Raw genomic sequence first — 25,930 nt, forward strand, 5'->3', positions numbered from 1 at the left:
TTCCCTCACTGCGAGAAGCCAAGTTACAGGGAACCAGGCAGAGGGCCTTCTCGGTAGTGGCGCCCTCCCTCTGGAACGCCCTCCCACCAGATGTCAAAGAGAACAACAACTACCAGACTTTTAGAAGACATCTGAAGGCAGCCCTGTTTAGGGAAGCTTTTAATGTTTGATGTATCATAGTATTTTAATATTCTTTTGGAAGCCGCCCAGAGTGGCTGGGGAAACCCAGCCAGATGGGCGGGGTATAAATAATAAATTATTATTATTATTATTATTATTATTATTATTATTATTATTATTATTATCACAGAGTTGATGTGAAACACAATAAAGATGGAAAATATTTTTTAAACTCTACTATATAGTTTGGAAAGTTGTTTGTGCACATTTGGAGCCCTCTTAAGATATTGGAACCACATTTTGCATGACAGTTCCTGAGGTCAAAGGGACGTGGGTGGCGCTGTGATCTAAACCACAGAGCCTAGGGCTTGCCAATCAGAAGGTCGGCGGTTCGAATCCCTGCGTTGCTCGGTCCCTGCTCCTGCCAACCTAGCAGTTTGAAAGCATGTCAAAGTACAAGTAGATAGTTAGGTACCACTCCAGCAGGAAGGTAAACGGCATTTCCGTGCGCTGCTCTGGTTCGCCAGAAGTGGCTTAGTCATGCTGTCCACATGACCCGGAAACTGTACGCCAGCTGCCTCGGCCAGTAAAGTGAGATGAGTGCCGCAATCCCAGAGTTGTCCACGCCTGGACCTAATGGTCAGGGGTCCCTTTACCTTTACTATATAGCTTGGAAAGTTGTTTGTGCACATTTGGACCCCCTCTTAAAATACTGTAACCACATTTTGCATGACAGTTCCTGAGGTCAAAGAGCAGGTTCTCATCTATTTTTGGATAAAATAGGATGCCATTTTTGAATCAAGATGCCAGACTGAACCTTTCAAAACTGCACTAATTTTAACTGCTGTTTTCAAAACTGCACTGATTTCTGACTTTCCTTAGAATTCCTGAGCAGTACTGTACTGCATATGAGGCTGCTAGTGTAATATAAATAGTAAGGATATTTTTAAACTATCAAATTCTATTGATTGGCCACACTGGAGGCCTGGTTCTGTTCTATTCTGAGGCTCCTAATGGAGTGACCGTCCTTAAATTTGCTTCCTCTCTTTGCAATCTATTATGGAGTGAAGCCATCCCTGCTCTCTCTCGCTCCATCTTTAGAGGAAGTCCACTGTACTGCTTCCTCCTGGGTGCCAGAGAGGTGATGGCATCTGACTGCTTCTGAGTCTGATTTGCAAAGAGTGTTTGTTCCTGGGGCCAAGGAATCAACAATGATAAAACAACAACAACAACGTTCCTCAAACAAAAGACATAAAGATGCAAACCGACCCTTCCCTCCTCTACTCCACGTGCAAAACCTGCCTTAAGCCAAACCAAGCAGTCTTCTAAAAATAACCATTGCACAAAGCGCAGTAGTTTCTTATTGCATTGTTGAGCTGTGAAAAACAGCAAGGACTGCATGTCTTTAGAAAATGCAGAAGCAATGAACAGGAAGCAAGGACCATGTTCTGTTTTCATCCTTTCAGTCCTTCAGAGGCAAGAAAAGGGAGGTGGTTATAATGTGCAACTGAAGAAGGTTGAATTGGTGAGAACTTGAGCCAGTCTTAGTACCTGGGCTTTCTGGACGCATGCCCTCATTCAATCATGATGGAAGGTATTATTTTGAAGAGAGATTGGAAAAAGGGGTCTGAAACCAGTCCAGATTGGTTTGTCACTTCCTCAGATTCTTAAGTCAGCTAGTTTATGACACCCTTGCATTTCAGCTTCTGTGGTATTACTATTACTTTTTTCCTTTCCTTTCCTTTTTGGTAAAGTCTATTTAGTGTTCTCTCTGACTTTATTCCATTAAGCTCAAGCATCCAAGGTCATTGGGCTTATGTACATGCAAAGAGCCTTTCTGGACAATTAATCTACATTGAAATGAGTGTGCAGTTGTGTTGCCCATTTTGTGTGCGGATGCCAAATGTTTTCCCACTGCCTTTCATAAGCACAGGCTGGCTTGAGTGTTGCTTAGAAGATACAAACAGGTGACAGAATCTAGGTTGGTGTCAATGTGCCAAGAGGGTGAGAGCCCACTATTGGGGCCAGGGAGTTCGCAGAGCACTAGAATTAGCTTGGAATAAAGGATTTGCTCCATAATCCAGCCAATGGCATGATGGGCCTGTTATGTACCTCTTAAGTACATAATTAGTGAAGACGCATGTGAGACTCCTTCATGTAGGGAGCTGCTCAGTGATACGTTGTAGGCAGAACATGCAGTGGTTGACATAGCAATGTAGATTTTGCAGGTTTAGCTAGAAATTTTGCACTAGAGACTTGTGCTTAGTATTCTGTGCCCACCAGGTAGCTTAGAAGGAAGTTCCTTCCTTATCTTTTGACCAGATTGGAGGGGGGCACAGAAGGGGCAAAGTATACTTCTATGTGGGTGAGGTGTGTCCCATGTATTAAGCTCCCTGAAAGAAAAATAACAATCTATTTTAATGACAGGAATCCAGCAATGGGGAGACGCAGGTAGGGGGAAGCTCCTGGTTTGGGTGTTTGTGCCACCTATGCCTTTTGACAAGCTGCACTGTAGGGCAATGTTCTCCCTCTCCCTCCTCCAAAGATGAAACATTATTTATCTTCCTTGCTATTTGACATGTTAATGTTTTGCATGCTACTTGATAGCCCGAGAAAGCAGCTTTTCTATATTTGGGATATCAGAGCAGAAAGTGTCTGATTCAGACTCTCCCCTGTCACATTGATTATTTTGTTTACAATGCTTTAAATAGCTAAACAGACTGGGGAAGAGACAAGCTTGTTAGCTAAACTGCAGTCCTGGCTAATCCTCACGATGTCAGTTACGCTGGCCTCTCTTTCACCTACCTTCCCTTCATAGGAGCCAACTCCTAGGGGCTCAGGTCCCTTGGGCCCCCGAATAAAATATTGGAGGGGGCTGCCCCCCAAAGTCGATGGGTATTGCCACTCAAATAATGTGTGTGCTGTGTCTCATGATTGAATAGGTGGGGTGGGGAATGCTCCCCCCCAATATTTTATTCAAGTTGGCACCCCTGCAGATGTGAGAAGCACCTGAAAAAAATGGACCCCCTTTCTGAGAGAACTGGGATCAGAATAGTGGAAATGCATACTCTTTTTTTTTCTTTGGCACTATCCATGCCTTAAATCAGAAGTGGGAACCATTTTCAACCATGGGCTGCATATTTCAGGGTTGTGGGTTTGAGCCCCACGTTAGGCAAAAGATTCCGGCATTGCAGGGGGTTGGGCTAGATGACCATAGCTGTCAACTTTTCCCTTTTCTTGCGAGGAATCCTATTCAGAATAAGGAAATTTCCCTTAAAAAAAGGGAAACGACAGCTATGTAGATGACCCTTGTGGTCCCTGCCAACTCTGGCCTGTAGAGAATCCTGAGGCCCAGACAGAGATGCCTAGAGGCCTGCATTTGGGCCCTGCACCTGAGGTTGCCCATCCCTGCCTTAAATTTGCCAGCTGCTAGCTGAGGCTAGCCTCCAATTGTGCTGAAATTGTAAAGTAAATGTCCTTAAATGAGAGCTGGCATAGTATCACTGTTAAGTGTATGACTTGCAAAGCATAGAACTGTAGAGTTGGAAGGACCCCTGAGGGTCATCTAGCCCAACCCCCTGCAATGCAGGAATCTCAATGTCCTCAGTTGAAAATTTCCTGACCTATGACTTCACAGAGCAGTCTTAGGCAGCACGTAGCAAAGGTATTGCTCAGGCTGTAAATCCTAATCTGATTTAAGCAACTTGCTTCACAGTCCTAGCCTGAGCCTAGGACATTGGTAGTACAGCTGACAACAAAAGCTGCCTGTATTTGATTCAGGTGAAGGCATTTGTATCTGTTCCAACGATGCTCTCCTGTCTTATGATTTTGAATCTGAAGTTTAGACACTGGTGCCATTCATGTCCTTTCCCCCCCCAGTAAAAAAGGCGAGCAAGTGCCATAACGAAAGGGCACCAATGAGTATCTTCAAATACAGGGGGCTGAAAATGGAACTCTGTGGCCATACTTCTGCAAGTCTCTAGGCATTGTCTGGAACATATGCAAGTTTGTCATTATACCTTTTCAAAAGTGAAAAGTGCAGCAACAAAGGACTTATTGCTTATGAGAAATTAGTTCCATTTGATTTCCCCCCCTTTGCTTATCAAGAGAAGGCACTGAAGACTGGGTCCTTAGGAATCTCAGCTAAAACTAGCTTCTCTTTAGCACTGCTTTCAGGACATGGTTCCAGCAACTACTTGTTTTTCATTTCAAACTAAAAAATTTTAATTGCTTGAATTTTTTTATACTGTTGTTTTTAATGTTATTATGTTTAGTCTTTATTTTTATACACTGCTTTGTGAGAGCTCCTGTGCCCTGAAAGTTTACCGAGGGATCTTTTACTAAAGTTCACACTCCAACTGATATATAGCATATAGGTATAGGTAAAGGGACCCCTGACCATTAGGTCCAGTCGTGGCCGACTCTGGGGTTGCGGCACTCATCTTGCTTTATTGGCCGAGGGAGCTGGCATACAGCTTCCGGATCATGTGGCCAGCATGACTAAGCCGCTTCTGATGAACCAGAGCAGTGCATGGAAACGCCGTTTACCTTCCCGCCGGAGCGGTACCTATTTATCTACTTGCACTTTGATGTGCTTTCGAACTGCTAGGTTGGCAGGAGCTGGGCCAAGCAACAGGAGCTCACCCCATCACGGGGACCTTCTGATCAGCAAGTCCTAGGCTCTGTGGTTTAACCCACAATGCCACCTGCATCCCATATAGCTGTGGCTTAAAGGCACCCTATTTATTTTGCATACCTTTACTAGTTTTCAGCCTGAATTTAAACATATCCCATGTAGTTCAGTGGAACTTCCTTCCTAGTAAGCATGCTTAGGGTCACTTATTTGAAGTTTTATTTCAATCAAAGGGATTTAAATCAAAAGGATTTTCTAAAAGTGCTTCTGCTCAGAATACCAGTTATCCTGTAAGTAGTAATTTTTCCTAGGTACACAAATAAATAGCAAGCTTCCTTTCTGTATGTCTTATCAAATTTATTTCTTGCATTTCAGATTTTTTAAAGCTTATTCATGTGTGTTGACATAATTCTAAGCAGCTTTAAGTCTTTTTAAGGTAGTTTGGGAACTGATGAGTGGGCCTATCAGTAAGCATTTTGGGCCCTCTAGTGGAATCTATTTTGAGCTTTGCTTTCTGGAATTGCGAAAACCGATACTGGGCATATTCCTGACTTCCTCTCAACTTGCTGCAGTATAAAATTGTATTTTTTAAAGATTTATTTAAAAATGGCGGCCTCGTCGGCCTGTAGATCAGTACTCTACTTATGGGGCTATTGCAGCCCTATAGGCAATATAGAAGAAAGCTCGGAGATCCTGGTTCTAATGTATGCAGGACCAGCTTTAGCCAACCAGAACATTTCCATCCTGAAAGAAAGCACACACTACAGGAAGTTTATTTTTATTTTTGTTCTTGTCCATGGAAAGAAACTTTGCCCATATTCGAGGACGTGCAATCCAGATTGCAATTTTAAAAATTAAAAATAACAAGATGGTGCTCTGAATTTCTGCCTGCTCTGTAATTACTGTATTCGAGTTCCTCAATCACTTAACAGGAAAGTAAAAGTTTACGGTGGCAACTTCTGTCCCCCTTTATTTCACCGGGAACTGCCCTAGTCTACGCGCTGCAGTAGAAGCGCCACGCTCCATCCCTGCGGGGCTCTTCGCCTGCAGCCACTTGCTAGGGAGCAAACAGTGACAATGACTTCTAAGCCATCAGCCATAAGACCGCCTTACATGGCAACGTAAGGGATCCCTCTCCCCCGCCCCGCCAACAAACACACCGAACCCCTTCGCCTTAAAACCGCTCTACGCAAACCCCAACCCTACAGCGCCAATGCCTCCCCGCCCGCCTCCCTTGGCGCCACGGCCACGCTGATTGGCCTGGGAGGCTCGACGTCCACCCCTCCGAGACGAAGGCGTGACGTCACCGACGCTCCTTTCCTCAAGCGTCTTGGCTTCGCACCTGCAAAGGAAACAGGAAGTGACGTAAGGGGAGCGCGGCGCGTGAACGACGCGGCGTCAGGAAGTAGTGGAGTTTCGGGTAGAGACGTGATAGGTACGGGCCTCTGAGGGAGAGAAACAGGGCAGTGGGCGAAGTGGGGCTTGGGGGGCGTAGCTCCTGGGTTACTTGTCTTAGGATATGCTTCAGGGGCGGGGGAGCTACGGGGAGCGAGCTTGCTTGCCCAAGGGCCCCCAATTCTTGATCACTGGCTCCTGTCAGCACTGAGGGTGAAGAGGACCGAGGGGGGAACGCCTCGAATTCGTGAAATAAGGACGTGGTGTGTTTTGGTGTGCGGGTTTAGCAGCTCTGCGAGGAGGAATTTGCAAAATGTCTCTATGGCTTCACTGGTCTGGTCTGGCAGCCCATGGCTGCTGTTCCTGGCGGGGCGGTTGTGGGTTCAGTTGCTGTACCCGCTGCTGTGATGCCAGGCTTGGGTGTCTGCGGGCATGGTTTGAATGTGAGGAGTTGCCGGGGTTAGTTCAAAAGCCAAGCCTGTTCTCGCGGGTGGGAGAAGAGGAAGGGAGGGGGAGGTTACACGGATTTTTGTAATTTCTTTCAGTTGCTTTATTATTATTATTTTAAAGGCATGACATAAACCTGTAAAACAAAGAAATGGGAATATTGGGGTAAGAGCCATAATTGATTGGGAGGGCACATTTTTTGCACATTGAAGTCCAGGGTTTAATCCCTCGTGTCTCCAGTTAAAATACAAAATTGAGGTAGCAAGGCTCACCCTGGGGGAGTCAGAGAAGACAGTGGTGGACTATGTAGGCTCATGATCTGACTTTAAATAATAAGGCATTTTCATGTGTCAATATTTTAGTAGGTTCAATAACTGGTGGAGTTGCATCTGGGAACAGTTTCTCATCATGCTGCTACTAAAGGCACTGGATTACTGTTGAAATACATTATAATCTTGTTCAAACTACAATAGCATAAATTTGTACCAAATCCCATTTTAGAGTTTAGCTTGCTTTGGAAGAGTACTGCTTTGAGAATGATGAAGCTAAAATGGTGGAGGGGAAGTATCTCTAGTTCCAACTATCAGTTTATAGCTGATTCTGTGACTATTAGATGTGTTAAGATTTTGCCAGCATTGTATAAAGATTTCATATCTGTTGCCATGTGTAATTTTTCTTTCTGTGTTTGTTTGTTGAAGGCAGAAAATCAACTTTGTAGGCTCAACATGGAATCTGAAGATTCAATTTCTCCTGAAAAATTAGTTGAGGGTTTGAAACTCTCAGAGGAACAAAGCAGTCCTTCACAGCCAGATTGTAATAATGTGCATGTCCCCAAAGTCGCCAAAGAAGGAGTGACTCAGCTGCCTCACTCTGAGTCCAGAGAAGACGAAGACCTCTTCCATGACTGTAATGACTCTTTTGAAGCAGGAGTGGCAGAAGAGAATCACAATAATAAGGCAGATCCTTTAGAAAATGAAATAGAGCTAGATGAAAAGGACTTATTAGAACTAGAGAAAAATATGTCTGAGGAAGAAAAACAGGTATGCTTTAATGAAACTACAAATGTTCCTTTAACATTGTGTTGATTAGCACTCTGATTTTAATGATATTTCTTTGGAAGTATGTCCCATTGATTTCAGTGCAACAAAGTTCCAAGGAGTATGTTTTGAATTTTAGCTTTTCTAGTATTCACTGTATGTTTAAAAAAATGAAATCTTTCAACATAGTCCTGCTCTTTTTTTAATTGGAAATAGCATTTGTTGATTTCGGTCAAATTTACTCCCACCTACAGCAGCCAATTCCTGTTCATGCTTTTTTGGAAGTAAATCCTTTTCAGCTTAGTGGGGCTTATTGGCAAGTGTGCAATGAAATTATTGTGCACGCAGAACTACGTAAATGAATCCATTGTGCTCTTGGAAGTCATTCCATGCACACAATGATTTAGTTGGATTGCAGTCTTTTCAGGGCACAGGTTTACGCACCCCCCCCCCCCCCGTTTTATGGATTAGGTTTGGAGGGTTTGTGATTAAATTCCAGCAATGTGACTCTTCCCAGCCACAGCGTAATTGTCATTTGTCAAGATAAAGGAATCCACAGAGACATTTCTTCTTTCCTATATGTCAGCCTTCCCCAACCTGATGCCCGCCAGATATTTTGGACTACTACTCCCATCAGCCCTAGCCATCACAGCACCAAGTCAGGGAATGTTGCTACATGTGATTGCAAGCAGACTCATTATTTGCTCATTTTTGTCTGTGTTATCCATATTTGCCAGAGACACCGACTTTTCCCTTACCACTCCTTTGTTGTCTTTCTGTTTCTCTTCTGATTATTCTGTTCCACTTGCTCTCTGTCATCCTAAAATAGAAATGGGCAGTGTGTGCCTGCTGGACAATTGTGTGCAGGCTGTACTTTAAAAAAAATTCTTGTATTAGACTCTTCTAGATTTTTAAGTGTTGTTTGACTTATCTGAGTTGTCTGATTCATTTCAGGATTTAGAAAAGGCAACTGTTAAAAGTTTAAAAAGCTGTGCTTGTTGGTGGTGGGTGAGATCATTCCTAAAGTCAGAATTGCTAGAAGACACATATAATCTTCCTTGTTTGTGACATGATTGTCTGGATTTGGGCTTTTCACCTTTGCAAGCAATGCTTATTCAGTAGCAAGAATATTCATCTAAAATAAAAGTTAATCTTTTAATTATTTTGTTATGTTTATCATTCAACAAAAGCAACAGTGGTTTTGTCAATCAGTTTATGTGCAATGAACAAAGGGTAGGTTGGGGAATTCTGAGACTGGATAACTAAGGTTAATAAAGGGATTAAAATGCATTCCTCCAGCAAGGCTGCTTTTTAGGGTTGGGTTCAGACACAGTCATTTCTCCTTTTATATCAAGAAAGATGTGCAACAGTGACTCAGCAGTATATAAACAATGAGGCCTCTGTTTGCATTTAAAAACAAAATCAGATTCTTCACTGGGTAACATACAACTCGTGTCTAGTAAAGCTAAACTCTCTATTATATTAAAATTGTGTAAATATTTACTTTGCAGAGTTATCTTTCTGCTAGTCATTAGATGAGCAAGGTTGCTTGTACTTACACGCTTACTGCTGGACTGCTTGCTCCATGTACTGTATCTTTTTAGCTTTCAGCCATGGTTAATGACAGAAAAATATTATCAAGGAAGTGCATTCCTTTTCAAATGTATGTTTCCTAACCTGTAATATTTTCCCTTACATTCAAATTTTTAGTTCCCATCAATTACCAGCAAAACCACAAAACTAAATTTTATTTTCATCCAATGAATGCTTACTAAAATTTGGAGGTGTATGGCTGGGTAGTAGAAAATGTTATCATTAATGCGCGCGCGTGCACACACACACACACACACACACACACATATATATATATATATATATATGCTCTGTTAACTTTTCTCTAATTGAATAGGCATTTTTTGGCTGTATATATTTGAAAGATTATAACTTTCCTTTCTTTAAAAAGGAAGTTTTTCTCCACAGTAAAATAATGGAAAACCTCCATGGTAAGGCACTTCAAAAAATCCAGAGAATAAAATGAAATTTATCTTACGACAGTTCCTTTCTGTACTGTGGTAGCAAGCTAAATCCTGAGTGTGTTGGGCAATCAGTGTTAAGTAGTGTGCATTAAAGCAGAGAATGAACAAAAAGAGGTAGGTGTGTGTTGATACATTTGATTTCAAGTTAAATGCAGGGTCTGTTGCCTTTCAAGCCCTCTGTTTATTGGCTGAGCCCTTATGATGTCACAGGACCTGAACTAGGAAGCAGAAACTGGCTCAGCGGGCAGGAAAGTAGTAAGCTGGCTGTCATGGATGTGAGGATGAAAGAACTATTGGGGGGGGGACTTAGGGAATGGGGAGAGGGCAGAAAAGATGAGGAACTAGAGACCAGTGAAAAGAGGATGGGGGGGGCAAGGGAAGGAATGGATAGAGAGGCAGAGGTTTGAAAAAGTTGAGAAATTAGTAAAAGAGGTAGAAGGTGTTGGTGGCTAGACATCTTCCTGTCTCCACAAGACATTGGTTGAGCTCCTATGTCACAGGGTAGTCCAGGGTGGGAAGTCTTAAATGGGATTTGGGAACAGAAGAGCATGTGGTAGTTAGTGAAAAGAGGTGGAGGGCTGTAATTCTTGAAAGCTTATTTTTCCACAAAAGTTGACTGTCCTTGTTTTACCAAGGAACATATAGCAGAAATAATCATAAACAATTTCTATGTACCTTAGGTCAATTCTTCATTCACTTTCTTTTCCTCCCAAGTGGGTGAATAGTTTTTGTGGTTCTTGGAACTACAAGACTGAGGTCAAACAACTCCAGCCTTGGTTTGGGGAAGTCTCTATTGGCCTTAGTGCCTCATCTGTAAAATGCAAAGTGTCCTCTGTTTCACAGGATTCAGAGATCAAGAAATTATTTTATTTTATTTTTAATGTAAAGGATTTGTCATAAACAAGCACTTGGTAGGTTCTCCTTGCTTAAGGAAGAGCCTCCTACCATTTAAGCTAGGAAAATGAAATTTGCTATGGTTATGGTTTGCCTACTGTTTGCATTTGTGGATAGCCAAGCCTCAAGAACTCTTGGGCCTTTTTGGCGGGGAGAAGACTTCACTCAAATTTTGAAACATGTCTCCTTTTTAGAAATCAGAACATTAAAAAGTATGTACAAAATAGCTAGGCAAAATACTAAATAATAGATGGGTTTTTGGATAGCTATTTCCATATTTCAGGTTACAGTTTCCATTGTGATATCAAATAATAAGCTATTTTGCTTACTTGCTTCAGATATTTATTATGTGGTCTTCTTTGTATTACAGAAGAGAAGAAATGAGAGCACAAAATTAAAAGAAGAAGGAAATGAACAGTTCAAGAAAGGAGGTACGTGAATTACAACTATGTAATACCCAAATTGTGGTCAGTCTAAAGACAAATGCGGGTGGCGCTGTGGGTTAAAGCCTCAGCGCCTAGGGCTTGCCGATCGAAAGGTCGGCAGTTCGAATCCCCACGGCGGGGTGCGCTCCCGCTGCTCGGTCCCAGCGCCTGCCAACCTAGCAGTTCGAAAGCACCCCCGGGTGCAAGTAGATAAATAGGTACCGCTTACCAGCGGGAAGGTAAACGGCGTTCCGTGTGCTGCGCTGGCTCGCCAGATGCAGCTTTGTCACGCTGGCCACGTGACCCGGAAGTGTCTCCGGACAGCGCTGGCCCCCGGCCTCTTGAGTGAGATGGGTGCACAAACCCCAGAGTCTGTCAAGACTGGCCCGTTCGGGCAGGGGTACCTTTACCTTTACCTTTTAAAGACAAATGCTATGTAGAATTTGTCATCTGCAGGTGATTGATGTGGTCCTTATAGGTATTTATGTAGTCTTCTTATGACCAGCCATATTTGGAATATATACCCCTGGAGAGGACTTCATTTTATACCTTACCATTGTATTTGGGAATTCTCTTTTAAGGTTTCTGGGAGTTAAGATCCCAGAACTGCAGTCATACTTGTGCTTACTTGGGATTAAATCCATTGTGGATTTTGAGGCAACTGTGCCATTAATGGTTCCCCCCCTTCAATCAGTCTTGGGAAAACAGCTCTGAGCGAGTTGTTGTCATTTTCTTAAGTGTGTTTAGTACTTCTGCAAACCTCAGGATTCCCCATATCCTGCTGAAAGCCGCCTTCTTGTCTTTGGATGGTGCCATTTTGGGGCACATAAAGGTTGGCACTCAGAGAACGAGTGCACTTTCAGCAAGGGTCTTCACATTTTGTTTGACCTTAATAGACGGGCTTGCCATCACTCTGTTTTATTCTGAAGAAATACATCACACCATGCCCTGGGCCCAGTGAATTGATGGTGGGCGGGGAATCCCTTGCACTCTTCCCTGGCTCAGTGCTGGGAAGCAGGGTAAGGAGCCATACTACTTGTGCTGAATCACAGAGCTTGTCCAAAAGTAGAAAGGTCTTCTTGCCTCTCCAGTATCTCCAAGGCTCGGTGTCAGGAGAATAGACCTTGGCTACCAGTATCTGTATTCCAGGTTGCCAGAATTATATTTTAGTTGCCTTAGCAACTAAAACGAAGTGTGGAGCCTTGCCCTACTCTTAACTCCTCTTCCTTAATGATGTCTCCTAATTGCCTTGGGGTAGTCCTATCTACCAAGAGCAGCTCCTCACCTATGTTAAAGATGTTGTAATGTGCTATGACTGGCCCCTAAGCCCTCGAAAGGGTTGGTATGAGATTCTGAACATTTGGTAATGCTTCTAGTTAATCCTTCTAGTTATCCTTGATGACTGTTGCTCGGACTGGGATACATTGCTTTTTTGTGTGTTTTAGCAGTGTATTTTTTTCTGAAAAATTAAATTGGGGGCGGGATGTGATGTGATGCTAGGCATGCCTTCAAGGCATCAGTTCTTGTGTGTGCACTTACTGTCTTCGATCTTGACATTTCATTTAAACTGCAGAATATAAAGAAGCTGAAGACGCTTATGCAAGAGCTCTGCAGGTTTGTCCAGCCTGCTGTAACACAGACAGATCCATTTTGTATTCAAACAGAGCTGCAGCAAGAATGAAACAGGTAATTCCCAAGACAGTGAAGTAGCAAGAATGAATGTGATTATTGTTTTCATCTTCCTTTTCAGCTATAAACTTGACATCTGAAGGCATTTTGTTCTCTTAGACTTTTTTCTCACTGTGGGAGAACACAGGAACAGTGCTGAGTAGAAAAAGTAAAACTGGGACCTCTGTTAAACAGGCAGGTCAGCACAGTCTTACTTCCAGACTTGAGAAGTTCCCTCTGACCTTTGGCACATGTCATGACTCATGAATGACCAGTCTTTTCCTCTCTTGGGGAAGCGGTAGAGATGGACGGGGCTTGGGCAGTTGCACAGCAGTTGTAGTTGCCTGGAGATCCTCATCCAAGCTGGGCCAACCCTGCAACCCCCAGGGCAAGAAGGGCAGGCAAGGATGCTTGAATGCCGCTGTTCAACTGGGCGTGCTTCCTAATGGCTCTTCTCTTGAGTGAGGTGGGCAGGGAGGTGCTCCATGCTGCTGCTTGAAGGTGTTTGGGATGCTCTCAAGCAGCAGTGAACAACCTGATGCGTTCCTCCTTGGTCCTTCTGTTGAGAAGGGGGTGTTGAATGCTGATGCTGGAAGGCACGTTCAGGCAAACCGGGTGTGCTGTCCTTGGGAAAGATTGGCGTGGGGTGGTGGGGCTTGCTAAGCAAGGATGCTCACTGGAGACTGCAATATTTGGCTTGACCAGCAAGGCCAGCCCAAAACTCTACCATACCAACTATTTAAATCAAGAGAGTAAATCAATGTTAACACGGTCTATTGCATCAACGATTTTGATTGTATTCCTAGTATTCTTTTATTTTACTTATTGCTGAATGTACAGCAGAATGTACAGCAGTTTGGTACATTTGCATGCCGTAAGTCACCTTGTGGAAGAGCTCGCCAACAAATGCTGATCATACTTTTATTAGCCTCTAGTAGTTTAGGCAAATTAGTCCCCTCACAGCTTTAGAATAAGTCATCCGGAATATTCTGTTACACTACACTGCAAACATTAAAATATGTGAATAAGCATCACAAAGAATAAGTATTTAGCATTTCTATAAAAATACTGTTTGGTGTTAATATTAATGCCACCTCTTCTTTTACAGGACAAGAGGGAAATTGCCATAAGTGACTGCAGCAAAGGTACTGTTTTCCTGTTCTTGTGCTCTGTCAAAAGCATGTTGCCTTGGTAAGACTGTTATCTAAACTGTTATCTACTTGAGAGGCACCCCACCAGCGGAGGTATAGAGATGAATCCAGTTAAAAATGGTGATGGAGGTGGAATTTGCTTTAACCAGCTGGCAGTTACTGGCATTCTTTTATTGACATCTAATATCTCTTTGGAAGTTGCTGTGTTCTTTGTCATAGCAATTTTCTGTGGGGTTCCATAATTCAGTTTTCCATTAGCTAAATACATATTTTTGCTTCTGGAACTATTGTGATTCAGCATTCCCACTTTTATTTTAGGTAAAATTTTATTATCTGGAGGCTTTTTATGTGAAGCTTTTACTGTATATTATACCCAGCCTCCCTGCCCACATGTCTCTCAGAATGTTTTTATTCATGTCGTGTGATTTCTTCTGTCCTCCTTTCACACTTGTACTTTATCACCCCTAAAATGGTTGGTTTCTTTCATTCCTCCTCCCTGCTACTTTTACGTGTCCTTCTCCCTCCTAGAACAACATTCCTCTCTTACCCTCTGTCTTCTCATTCCAAATTTTTCTCTCTCTTAAATTATTCACCTTTTATGTCTTTCTAGTTTTCTTCAACATCTCCTCTAGCCCTTTCCTCTTGGAAGGAGACCCCCCCCTCCCGCCACTGGAGGGGTCTCCAGTGGTCTTCCAACCACCTTTATTCAGCTGGCGCTAGCATTAGTCTAGCCCAGTGTTTCCCAACCGGTGTTCCGCGGCACACTAGTGTGCCGTGAGACACCGGCTGGTGTGCCGTGGGAGGGAGGCGGGCGAGTCGGGCGGCGAGAGGCGGCGGCGGCGAGGATCCGCGTCGAGCCGGGGGCGGCTCCGCGGTGGTGGTACCGAGCGGCGGGGCAGCGCGCGCAAAAGGGAGGAGCGTGAGACAGCGGAGGAGGAGGAGGCCGGCATGTCCGGGCAGCAACAGCAGCAGCAACTCCCGGCGACGGCTCCTCCTCCGCCCGCTATCGCCGCCACCACCACAACAGCCGCCGCCGCCTCAGCTGCCGCCGTCCCTCAGTCCCTCGCTCTGCTGCCTCCTCCCACCCCGGCAAGGGGAAGGGAAAAAACGTTCACTTTTGTGCGTCCCTCCCGGCGTGACGCTGCGCGCTGACGTCACGGGGCGGGGCTTTAATGGTGGTGTGCCGCGAGATTTTTTTCCGGTAAACAGGTGTGCCGTTGCCCAAAAACGTTTGGGAAACACTGGTCTAGCCAAAGAGCTATCACATGGACAGAGATGTGAGGCAGAGAGACTGGGTAGCTTGTGGAACTGAGACCCACTTATAATAATAATAATAATAATAATAATAATTTATTATTTATACCCCGCCCATCTGGCTGGGCTTCCCCAGCCACTCTGGGCGGCTTCCAAAAGAATATTAAAATACTATAATACATCAAACATTAAAAGCTTCCCGAAACAGGGCTGCCTTCAGATGTCTTCTAAAAGCCTGGTAGTTGTTGTTCTCTTTGACATCTGGTGGGAGGGTGTTCCACAGGGCGGGCGCCACTACCGAGAAGGCCCTCTGCCTGGTTCCCTGTAACTTGGCTTCTCGCAGTGAGGGAACCGCCAGAAGGCCCTCGGTGCTGGACCTCAGTGTCCGGGTAGAACGATGGGGGTGGAGACGCTCCTTCAGATATACTGGACCAAGGCCGTTTAGGGCTTTAAAGGTCAGCACCAACACTTTGAATTGTGCTCAGAAACGTACTGGGAGCCAATGTAGGTCTTTCAAGACCGGTGTTATGTGGTCTCTGCGGCCGCTCCCAGTCACCAGTCTAGCTGCCGCGTTCTGGATTAGTTGTAGTTTCCGGGTCACCTTCAAAGGTAGCCCCACGTAGAGCGCATTGCAGTAATCCAAGCGGGAGATAACCAGAGCATGCACCACTCTGGCGAGGCAGTCCGCAGGCAGATAGGGTCTCAGCCTGCGTACCAGATGGAGCTGGTAAACAGCTGCCCTGGATACAGATTTGACCTGTGCCTCCATGGACAGCTGTGAGTCCAAAATGACTCCCAGGCTGCACACCTGGTCCTTCAGGGGCACAGTTACCCCATTCAGGACCAGGGAATCCTCCACACCTGCCCGCCTCCTGTCCCCCAAAAACAGTACTTCTGTCTTGTCAGGATTCAACCTCAATCTGTTAGCCGCCATCCAACCTCCAACCGCCTCCAGGCACTCACACAGGACCTTCACTGCCTTCACTGGTTCTGATTTGAAAGAGAGGTAGAGCTGGGTATCATCCGCATACTGATGAACACCCAGCCCAAATCCCCTGATGATCTCTCCCAGCGGCTTCATGCAGTTGAAAGCAGATTGAGACCCACAGGTGGTTCCTGGCCCATGGAATGAGAAACATTTATTTAAAGTGGGGTTGGGGAGCAGCATTTGGCTGACCCCTGCAGGCCAAATTTGATAGGTGGGTGGGTGCTGCCCACCTGTTAATTAACTGGTGTCTTAAGATGGCAGGTGACCCATTTTTGCCAGCATGGTTTGAAATCAGACCATACAGGCAAAGGCACAGCCTGCAAAGTGCCAACGATTAGCCGGTCATCAGGTACTGTCCTGAGTGATGGAGTATCCAGCTAGCCTCACTCCTGCTAGAGCAGAGCTGCTTGTTTTCCTTTAAGATCCACATGGACATGCATGTGTAGCATGAAAACATGCTGTGTATATGGCTTGATCTTGCACTTAGAAACTAAATCAAGTTCAAGATGGTCCACAAAGGGTTTTGATCACTTATATTTGCTATAACTGTACATTAAAGCAAACAATAAAATGACTAATTATTAATCCATTTGCGTATGGTTCACACTAGATCATAGCTTCTACTCCCAGCACTATCCTATAGCCTGAGGCTAGCTCATCTAGAACATGCTGCAGATGCCCTAGGCTTTGAAGTAAAAAGTTTCCTACCTCATTTTTTCCGCTATTTAATTCTGTTTTATAGCCCTGGAGTTAAATCCAAACTATATCAAGGCACTGCTCAGGAGAGCAGAACTGTATGAAAAAACAGAAAAGCTGGATGAAGCTTTAGAAGACTACAAAAACTTGTTGGAAAAAGACCCATCAATCTATCAAGCAAGAGAAGCTTGTATGGTAAGTTTCTTTCCCTCCCCAAATACTGTAATGGAGTGGATGGCTCCTGGTGACTGTTGGACATAAGTATTAAATCTTAAAGGTAAAGGCATGCATTACCAGGACAACAGCCTACCATACTTTTAAACTTGGAAAAAGTGTGATCAGATTACTTTATTCCCGTATTTAAGTCCAAAATGAAGCTTCATTTCTAATAAGGAAGAACTGACCTACAGTAAGCTTTTTGAGTTGGAACCATAGTATGATCATAGTTTAAAATCTCAAAGCTGTAAACCCCTTCCTCATTGCTTCAACAGATTATTCAGGAGAGTAATCTAGAAGACCATAATAACATTTCAGGGAGTAATAAAACAATGAAAATTGTCTAGTTCAGAGGTGACACCTTCTAACAGAAGGTACTGCTCTTTGACTTTATTTTTAGTACACTACTTTGCAACTTTCAGTACACTACTTTGTAACCCTGAAGACATCAACAATCAGACCATGCAGTAATAAGGGTTTCACATGTATTGACCCAACGTTGATCTATCAGAAATTTGCTCCAAAGCAATGTTTTTAGGGGCAACCTTTTGTCTGGCATGTGGTGTAATTTCAGCCAGTACAGAAGCAAGGCATGGTGAACTGTGGCCAGTATACAAATGTCACAATGACAATGGGAGTGCCAAGTTCAAGAGTGATCTCAAAAATAAATTTTGGATGGTTTCCAGTTTGGCAGCATTTACTCAGCCAAACACTTCCATACCATAAAATGACTTACAAAGTAGTTCTGCACTTATAAAGTAGTATTGCAGTAGCATTGCAGTGCTCCAGTGAGTTCTGGCCATGAGTGTGCCCCTGTGTTTTTTTGTGCTAAGTCATGCATCAAACCATGCATAGTATGTGTCATGGGTAAATAAACAGGTTGTCAAAGCCAGCTTTGAAGAATTGATTCTCTTGTTTGTTTTTCTTAGCGATTGCCAAGACAAATAGAAGAACGCAATGAGAAACTTAAGGAAGAGATGTTGGGTAAGTGGCACTGGTATCCACCTTGCTTGTGTGGTAGCTTCCATGCATTGGTATAAAACATGAATTTCTTACACAACCATCCCTGCAGACAAATTAATGACTTCTCTTACTACTCTACGACAGACTTACCCCTGAAATCTCTGGGTTTCAGAGATCCTCATTTTTCACAACACTGATGCCCCATCTCAGACCAGCCCAACTCCACAAACATCAAAGCTTATTGAATGTTACGTTTAAGCTGCTGATTTGAAACTGTTGTTGAAAATGGACAATCAGATATATTTGTTCTGATCTAGACTACGGGTGTTGTAGTATGTGTGGATCATCTTTTTACCACCCCCACCCCCGATTTTTGGGATGGGAGTGTTTGCACCGGGCCTTCTTGAGCCCAACAGGGGAAGCAGTGGCAGCTGCTCATGAATGTCGCAGTAGGTATGCAGGTTGTGAGTAATGGGTGTGTGGGGGAGACACATTCTGAGAGGCAAACTCCCAATAGATTCATATTAGAGAGTACCCCTCTGGATTGCACAGTGACCACCATCCAGAATCAGAGAAACAGTTGACAGGTTCATTTCTGCCAGACACTCGTAGCTGAGCAGGATACTGAGTGCAGAATCTCTCCTCCCTCTTGTGCTGGTGAGAAGAAAGGGCAGTCAGTGAAGCATACCTGCCCCCAGGAGTCTGACCTGTTTGGTCATGTGGTTCTGGTCACAATCTCCTTTTTAGTAAGATGCTGTGCCTCAACACCAATGTTTACACACTATGCTGCATGCTCAGTTTGAAATTATGTGGATTTATAATCTAAAATTCTGATCAGAGGCAGTAGGGTGTAGATGATAATGCTTATTAGAATGAAAGGCAAAGCAAACAGAAATATGAATTAGTCTGTCCTACATTTCAACTGCCGAGGCTAACGTTTGCTTCACTATCTGTAGCACAGCAGTTGAAAGGCAGCAAGTTTCTGAACATAATATTGAACCCCAAAATGCCATACATTTACTCTTTCAGTTTTAGCAGTTTTAGGCATTTGAATATGACAGAAGGAAAATGTTTTATGCTGCTTCTTCAAAAGTTGCATCTACAAGAGCTGTTCATTCGAACCAATTCTTAAGCCTCTGGTCCTGGGCCAGTGTGTTCAGTTTATACAAATTTTTATGTGCCTTCTTATCTCTTACCCATGTGTTTTGTTTCATGTTGATAGTTCATGGTCTTCAGGCAGGCTTTATTTAGGTTTTGGGGTTTTTTTTACTTGCTCTGTAACTTCTGCCTAAGAACCATTTGGTTTCAGCACTTTTTTTAGGGTTACTACAACTTCTTAGCAAGTTTGAAAGTTACTTTATTAGCTATAAGTAAAACACTGCTCTCAAAGATTAATTACTTTTGGAGACAAAATGATCATACATGCAAACTAGATAAGATTTGAATAGGCACAGTGCTTAACACTAATGTAGGTAACTTGTGACAGAGGACTAAACAAGGTTTCAAGCATGTGGAGCCCATCTTTCCAAATCATCTACTGTTGCTTAAGTGTCATGAGGCAGGTGCTGTACAGAACATAATCATTCCTGTGTTAGCACTCTTGAACAATGGAATGCTTGCAGCCAATTCATTTGGAACTCCTCCTTGTGGACAGTGTTCAAGCAACAAGGAACATGGCTTCATTACTGACCTTGTGTAGTTTCTTGTACATGTTGGGAAGTACATTTCTTTTTGTGTGTGTATTGCAGGCAAACTGAAAGATCTTGGCAACTTGGTTCTGCGCCCTTTTGGCCTATCAACAGAGAACTTCCAGGTGAAACAGGATTCCTCAACTGGCTCGTACTCTATCAACTTTGTTCAAAATCCAAATAACAACAACCGATAACATAAGCCCAACCCACTCCTGGTAAAAAGTGTGGCATTGGAATTGTGGCGTTTCAGTGAATGCAAAAAGAGGGTGAATTAAAACTTTTAAGGCCTAACATCTTTATCTAAATATGAAGATTTGAACATAGTCTTATGCATTTCTCTTCTATGAGGTACTTTTTACAGGTGTGGGTGAATAGAATGAAGTGGTCTGACTTCCGCTGCCATCTTAGATGCACTTTATTTGGGCACTCTTTATCCTCCCTTGTGATGAAGGGGGAGGAGTGTTTGGCTTTGCTAAATAGAAGAATCCAGTGTTCCCATACCTGTAACTAAAGTACAACCATTTTGTGTGTTCATGGAGTTTGCAGCCTATGTGCGTGAATGAGAGGGCTGACCCCTTTCTATTCAGAGAGGACACTTTTGCTAAGTGTAATAAAGCATTGATGGTATTGTGGTCTGCATTTTGTTGCCTTATTCAAAGGAACATATGAATGCTTTCCCTATAAATGTAGTATACTGTATAAAATAGCCTGGGTGTAATTGCAGCTATCAAAAGCTGCAATTGTGTTGGTGTTTATCTCTGTAAATGAATCAAGGACTTGATAATTCTATCCATTTAGTGCTTGGGGTTGTTTTTTTTGGGGGGGGGTTGAGGGGGCAGTGACAGAGGCAGTTGGCAAACTACAACAACCTGTGGCATATCAATACAAAAAAAGCTGGTACAAGTTCTTGACTGTGCATCTGCTGTACTTGCAATACCATTTTCTACAGCTTGTTCGTATCCCAGCACCACTTTGAGATAATCATGTCCGAGCTCCTAAGGCAGGCAAAGAAGCTCTATACTTAATTCTCCATAACATAAACAACAGTTCAGCTGTTGGCAGTATTACAGCTGCTAATGAAGTAGCAGATTTGCAAACCTGGTACAGAATGAGCCTGCTTGCAAGGGGGAGCAAGAAACCTCGTTGCCTATTTGGTTGGTAATATCCTGCAGCACAAGTGTGTGTTCTGTTTTTATTTCAGAATGTTCCACCTACCTTTCACAAGAGCTTTCAAGGCAGTTAACTAAACATATTAAAAATCTATATTTGAAATAAAGCAGATATAAACACCATGATACTAAAAAACGGGGGGGGGGGGCGAAGATGACAATTTTAAAAACACTTATAAATTCTTCGTTTAGTGCTGGCTATAGAGGAACATTCCAGAAGCAGGGGATACCAAAATGAAGGCCCAATCCTTTGTGCTAGCAACAGAAACATTGTAATCACACATAGGATTGCAGTGTTAGCTGTTTATCAACCTGCAATCCTATGTGGGATTACACAGAAGGCATAGTTATGTCCAGGTGAGTATGTCTAGGATTGCAGCTTGAGTATATCAATTAGCCTTTTACTGTCAAATAAGCAACCAGATGAAGAGGCAGAAACTGACTGCTTTTTTATCTTTTTTAAAAGTGCAGGAAAAAAATCAAGGCTTTATTGAATAGATGGTACACAACATTCTTGAACAATCAATTTCAAGTGACCCTTAAAAGTTGAATCATTTTTCCTCATTCAAGTCTACCAAATGAAGGAGGCATAGTGACATAGCAAACAGACAAAAAAGGTAACATGGAGCAAAGCTTAAATATTAAGCAACTAAAGCAAAAGGGTGAAAAGCAATACATTACTTCTACCACTACAATTTTTCCCTGACAATCATTTCAAAGTGAAAAACAAGGTGGCTGTAGCTTCTCAATTCTTCATGAGTAAGTACCAACTAGCCATTTTGTCCATTTTCCAACCTTGCTGTCTTCATTTTGCCCATAAACCTGTAGTTCTACCACTTCGTACAGTGTTATGGATGTAAATGGGCAGCGGTTGTGCTCTTGAAGGAGAAGGAATAGGAGCACAGGCTAAAAGTAAGATGTCTATGCAGGCACTACTGGCTCCACCCATTATCAATCCAGATATGTACCCTTATTTGTACAGCCAACACCATTTTCCTGAGTCAAAACTATCATTTTGTGCCATGGTTACCTCCCAAGGTATGTGCACCTTCTCCAGTGAAGTCACCCAACCCTGCTTTTAAATAAAAAGGATGCTTATTTTTGTCTAACTACACTGCACTGACTCGCTGCAGTACCTTTTTACCTTGCCCAAATAAGCTTCTAATCTTGCTGGAAAATTGTAGAGTATACTTTATTTCTCTTTTGCTTTGACTATTGTAGAAAGACTACTGCAAAGCAATTGCTTGTTGTCCTTTAAACATCCTCTCTAATTTCTTTAGAAAACTGGTACAGTTGAACCTCTTAAAAAGGTGCTATGAACTGTTTTTATAAATAAAATTTTAAATGTTTTCACAGACATTTTTAGTAAATATTTAATATAGAATTGCATTGTAATATACTAACTCATACATCTTTCCCATGTTTAGAATGCTATTTAAAAATATAAATCTGACAAAGCCAAGGGAAAATCTTGTATAATTACAACATGCATGGAAATTATGAAGCCAAGACTTCAGCTTGTATTTGCTGGTGGGTAACTTTGGAAAAGAGAGATATTTTGTTAATTTGTAGATGGTTACCTTAATGCCATACAAGACTTAACTCTTGTGTAGATGGCATTGTCATAGTTTATATGTACTTCATCAGATTGTGCATTCATTTTGACTTGTGTTTATCAACCCATCAAGCTTCCTGGGAATCCTGATCTGCTGTTAATAAACTAAATGCAAGTTAAGGTTTTATACCTGGGTAATATGAAAAGCAGATTTTAATAGTGAGTGCAATCCTGTGGAAAACTAGGTTGAATTCCATTGAAATGTGGAACCATCTGGCAGTTAAATACTCAAGTCCTGCAGATAAGAGTTAAGACTTGTTTTATTGGAGACGGCTTGTAAACCAACTAACTTTAGAAATGCTAAAACCCCAATCTAACAGCGGGCTATTATGAATAAGTTAGTCACAACCAAGTCAGGACTAATTTAATGTGCAATATGTTCCTTCACTTGAAAGGAAACATGACTTTGGATACCAGTTACTACCCTATCTTAGCTGTAGCTGTCCTTTAGGGTGACTACTGCTAGAGAATCACAAACACACAGACATTTGTGTATTGTCAGTGATTCCTGCATTTTACAGAATGATCTTCGTGGTTATCAAAGAAACATTTCCCACAACAGCAAAGATTTGCCATAATTATTCAAGAATTACATGGAGTTCACTGTCGCTGCCCTTACCACCATCTCTAGGGGAAACCTTTGCCTCCAAACAGGACTGTCAGTACTTAACACCACAGCTGAATGTGGACGTGCTTCCAGAAATAGGTTACAGCTCTGCTAACACCTGCACCAAATACTAAAGTTTGTTAAGATGTGAAATAACACACAGTAAGAACAAAAGTAAATGTTCAGAAGTTTACAGCCAACTTTCCAGAGGTCTTGACTCCACTGCTAGGGCCTATTCAGACTATCACATTTGAAGAGTAAGAGTACACTTTGTGATTCTTCATACTAGTAATTCAAGTGGTTCCTTGCAAGTTCATCTTGAACAGGCTCCTTGGCTCATGCCTTATTTATTGCAAAAAAAGTTTATAAAATATTTCTAACACTTCAAATTCCAAAGTAAATTTACAGTAAGTACAGATGCCCTGGAAAAGGGGTGTGGTGTTTTTTGTAAAAAGTTCTCTCCCAGTATACACTGCAATCTAGATTTCAGTTGTATATCATGCCTGGCCAGCTGACCTTCTTCATGGCAGTGTAGGGAGGTTCCATAAATACAGCAGGCGATTAATGTCTCTGTGCTGAAAAGGAGAGGGGAAAAATTCTGAGTTAGCAGTGAATGCATAATTGCCCTTAAAAGACTTAAGAACAGTTAATATGTGGGGTTTTTTTTAATCAGACATAATCTTTAATGGGGAAAATAAGTAGTTGAGGAGGAAGTCTTAGCAAGCCCATACAGATAAATGTTATGGTTAACACGCAGCAAGCCCTAAACAGTATATCAATTATTTTCAACATCATCCTTCCAAGAACCTTGCAATGTTGGTTACTATTATCCCCATAATGCATACTAGGGTCTGCCTTATCCAAGACCACCTTGTGAATTCATGGCACCCCTGACTTCCTCATGCATACACAACAGTCTCTTAATCATATGCTACACCAGCTGATGTCTCTCAGGTTTATTACTGCCACAGTTTAAAAGTATACCCAAATGCCAACTGCTCCAACTCTCTCTACCTAAAGGCCACAAGTAGTGAGTAGAGCTAATATCTTCAAATGACACAAGCAGGAGGTAGGGGAAAGGAAGACAAAGGGTTGCATTCATTCATCTCAGTGGGTGTTCTCTACATAGGACTCATGTCTATTGAGTTCAGTGGGTCTACTGTGCATATAGCTTAGCCTTAGCTGGATACAACTCAATGACTTGAAAATACAGTGCTTTTGGAGAATATTGCTCCAGGCAGGATAGAGGACAAAATGCTGGTGGGGTGGACAAAGATAGAAGCTAAGATTAAATGCACAGCAGCATTTTCTTACTCAGCAGAGGCCTCTTCCACTAACCCATCTCTATGGGAAGGATCAGACTTCAGCACAAGACAGGTAAGCACAATCATAGAGACACCCCCATCCAATCATTTCTAACGGCAGAGAAAGCAGGGCAAGGGCAACATGGATGGGAGAAAGTGTTAGCCACTGCCCATGAGCCAAACTGGGTTGGGTCCCACAGGAGGCTTGTGTGATGGAAAGGCATTTCCATTTCCCCTGTATTTGAGACTTGCACTTTCTGTTACATGCACATGCTCTCCATCTACCATCCTTCTACCACTCAGGAACAGATTTTTGAGGAGGATTTGTGGAGAATGGAGCTGGGAAGCTCTGCTGCTTGAGCAGAACTCCCATTTGTGAGTCTTGGGACCAAATCCAGTATTCCCAGTATCAAACTGCTCAAATGAAGAGCTCAGAAAAGAGGAAAGCTACTGCAGACCACAAACGTGCTAGGAAAACACCATCTCTAACAGACTTATCTTTTTAATTACTTGCGCCAGAAACTGCTTGGAATGTTTCCATGTTGTCCCTATAACACTATCACTCCTGATGTGTCGCATCCTAAGTCTTGGAACAGGGCTATTAGTAGCCCTTTGCTCTTTTAAAATGTGTTGGGGCGGGTTATTGGGTTGTTGTTTTCATTTTGATTATGTATTTTGTGGTTTTATATTCTGATTTTATTCTGTGAACCACCCTTACATCTGCAAGTATATGACAGTATAATAATAATAATAATAATAATAATAATAATAATAATAATAATTCTAGAACAACCACGGAGACCTGTGCCTTGGACTTGTGCAACATAAAGAGAAGATTCCCGTAACACGCTGCATTCAGTGAGCCACAACTAATGAGCTACCAAGCTACACCACTAGCAGCCAAGGAAGGGTGGACTGGAAACAAACAACTGTAAGGCTGGTTCCTGAGAATCTTATCTGGGGGGGGGGATGGGCATGAGCACTCCATGCAGGGAACTGTCAAGAGCAAAGACAGTATATTCTAGGGATCTTTCAGCAGCTGTTATCAATGCATGCATGCCACCACCATGCTGCTCAATGTGGGAAGAAGAGCTATGTTTACTTTGCTCCCCATTAGCCACAGACTCAAGGACTCCTACACTTTGAATACACCCTGTATTGCCCCCTGCAGAAGGAGGCCAGGCTCAGGGATCAGGTGTGGAACCAAGAGGAGAGCTCCGAATGACATGAAGTATCACAAATTCAGGCAGAGGTTCTTCGTACCTTCTGGAAGCACCACAGCTCCAAGGGACTGAAGCCATGAAAATGAGGAAAACCTAGGCTGCAAACACAGAGGGTGTTAGAAGACCAGCCCATAAGACAATATACCTAAGAATCCACAGCAAATAGTGGTGAAATGACAGGATGCTGATGAGCAATGAGTATTCAGTTTGGGGCATCCAATCACAATTTTTAGTACCCACCTTTGGGGTTTCTTGTACTGATACTATCTATCTACCATTCTATTCATGGATACTAGCGCTATCTTTTTAAGGAACTTTCTGGGGAGCTCAGTTTTGACTGACTGAAAGGAATCCCATTTGACAGTTTAAATTTCCCAGCCTCAAACTATAGTTCACCC

At 42.8% G+C, this 25,930-nt stretch overlaps 2 protein-coding genes across 5 annotated transcripts in view; one reads left to right on the plus strand and one right to left on the minus strand.

Annotated features, from left to right (window-relative positions):
• The first annotated feature begins 6,066 nt into the window (after positions 1-6,066).
• TTC1 (tetratricopeptide repeat domain 1) lies at positions 6,067-20,241 on the plus strand. Its single transcript, XM_082214766.1, has 8 exons — positions 6,067-6,188; positions 7,294-7,635; positions 10,933-10,993; positions 12,561-12,673; positions 13,764-13,800; positions 16,791-16,939; positions 17,890-17,944; positions 19,672-20,241. Exons 2-8 carry the CDS (start codon positions 7,321-7,323, stop codon positions 19,806-19,808), a joined length of 867 nt encoding a protein of 288 aa, XP_082070892.1. The 5' UTR covers positions 6,067-6,188; positions 7,294-7,320; the 3' UTR covers positions 19,809-20,241.
• A 985-nt stretch (positions 20,242-21,226) lies between these two features.
• Positions 21,227-25,930, minus strand: part of PWWP2A (PWWP domain containing 2A) — a 28,110-nt gene continuing 23,406 nt past the window's right edge. For 2 of the 4 annotated variants that reach the window (XR_014217344.1, XR_014217345.1), the window contains exons 3-4: positions 25,573-25,630; positions 21,227-23,580 (exon numbers count right to left, since the gene is read on the minus strand). Coding sequence is in view for 1 of the 4 variants with exons in the window: in XM_082214709.1 (XP_082070835.1) it covers positions 23,567-23,580 (14 nt within the window). In the remaining 3 variants the exon portion in view is untranslated. The remainder of the gene's footprint in view (positions 23,581-25,572; positions 25,631-25,930) is intronic. The other 2 variants (XM_082214709.1, XM_082214708.1) reach the window with 1 other exon arrangement.

The sequence above is a fragment of the Podarcis vaucheri genome (genome assembly GCF_965113315.1).
Source record: "Podarcis vaucheri genome assembly, chromosome: 2".
NCBI classification, from domain to species: domain Eukaryota; kingdom Metazoa; phylum Chordata; class Lepidosauria; order Squamata; family Lacertidae; genus Podarcis; species Podarcis vaucheri.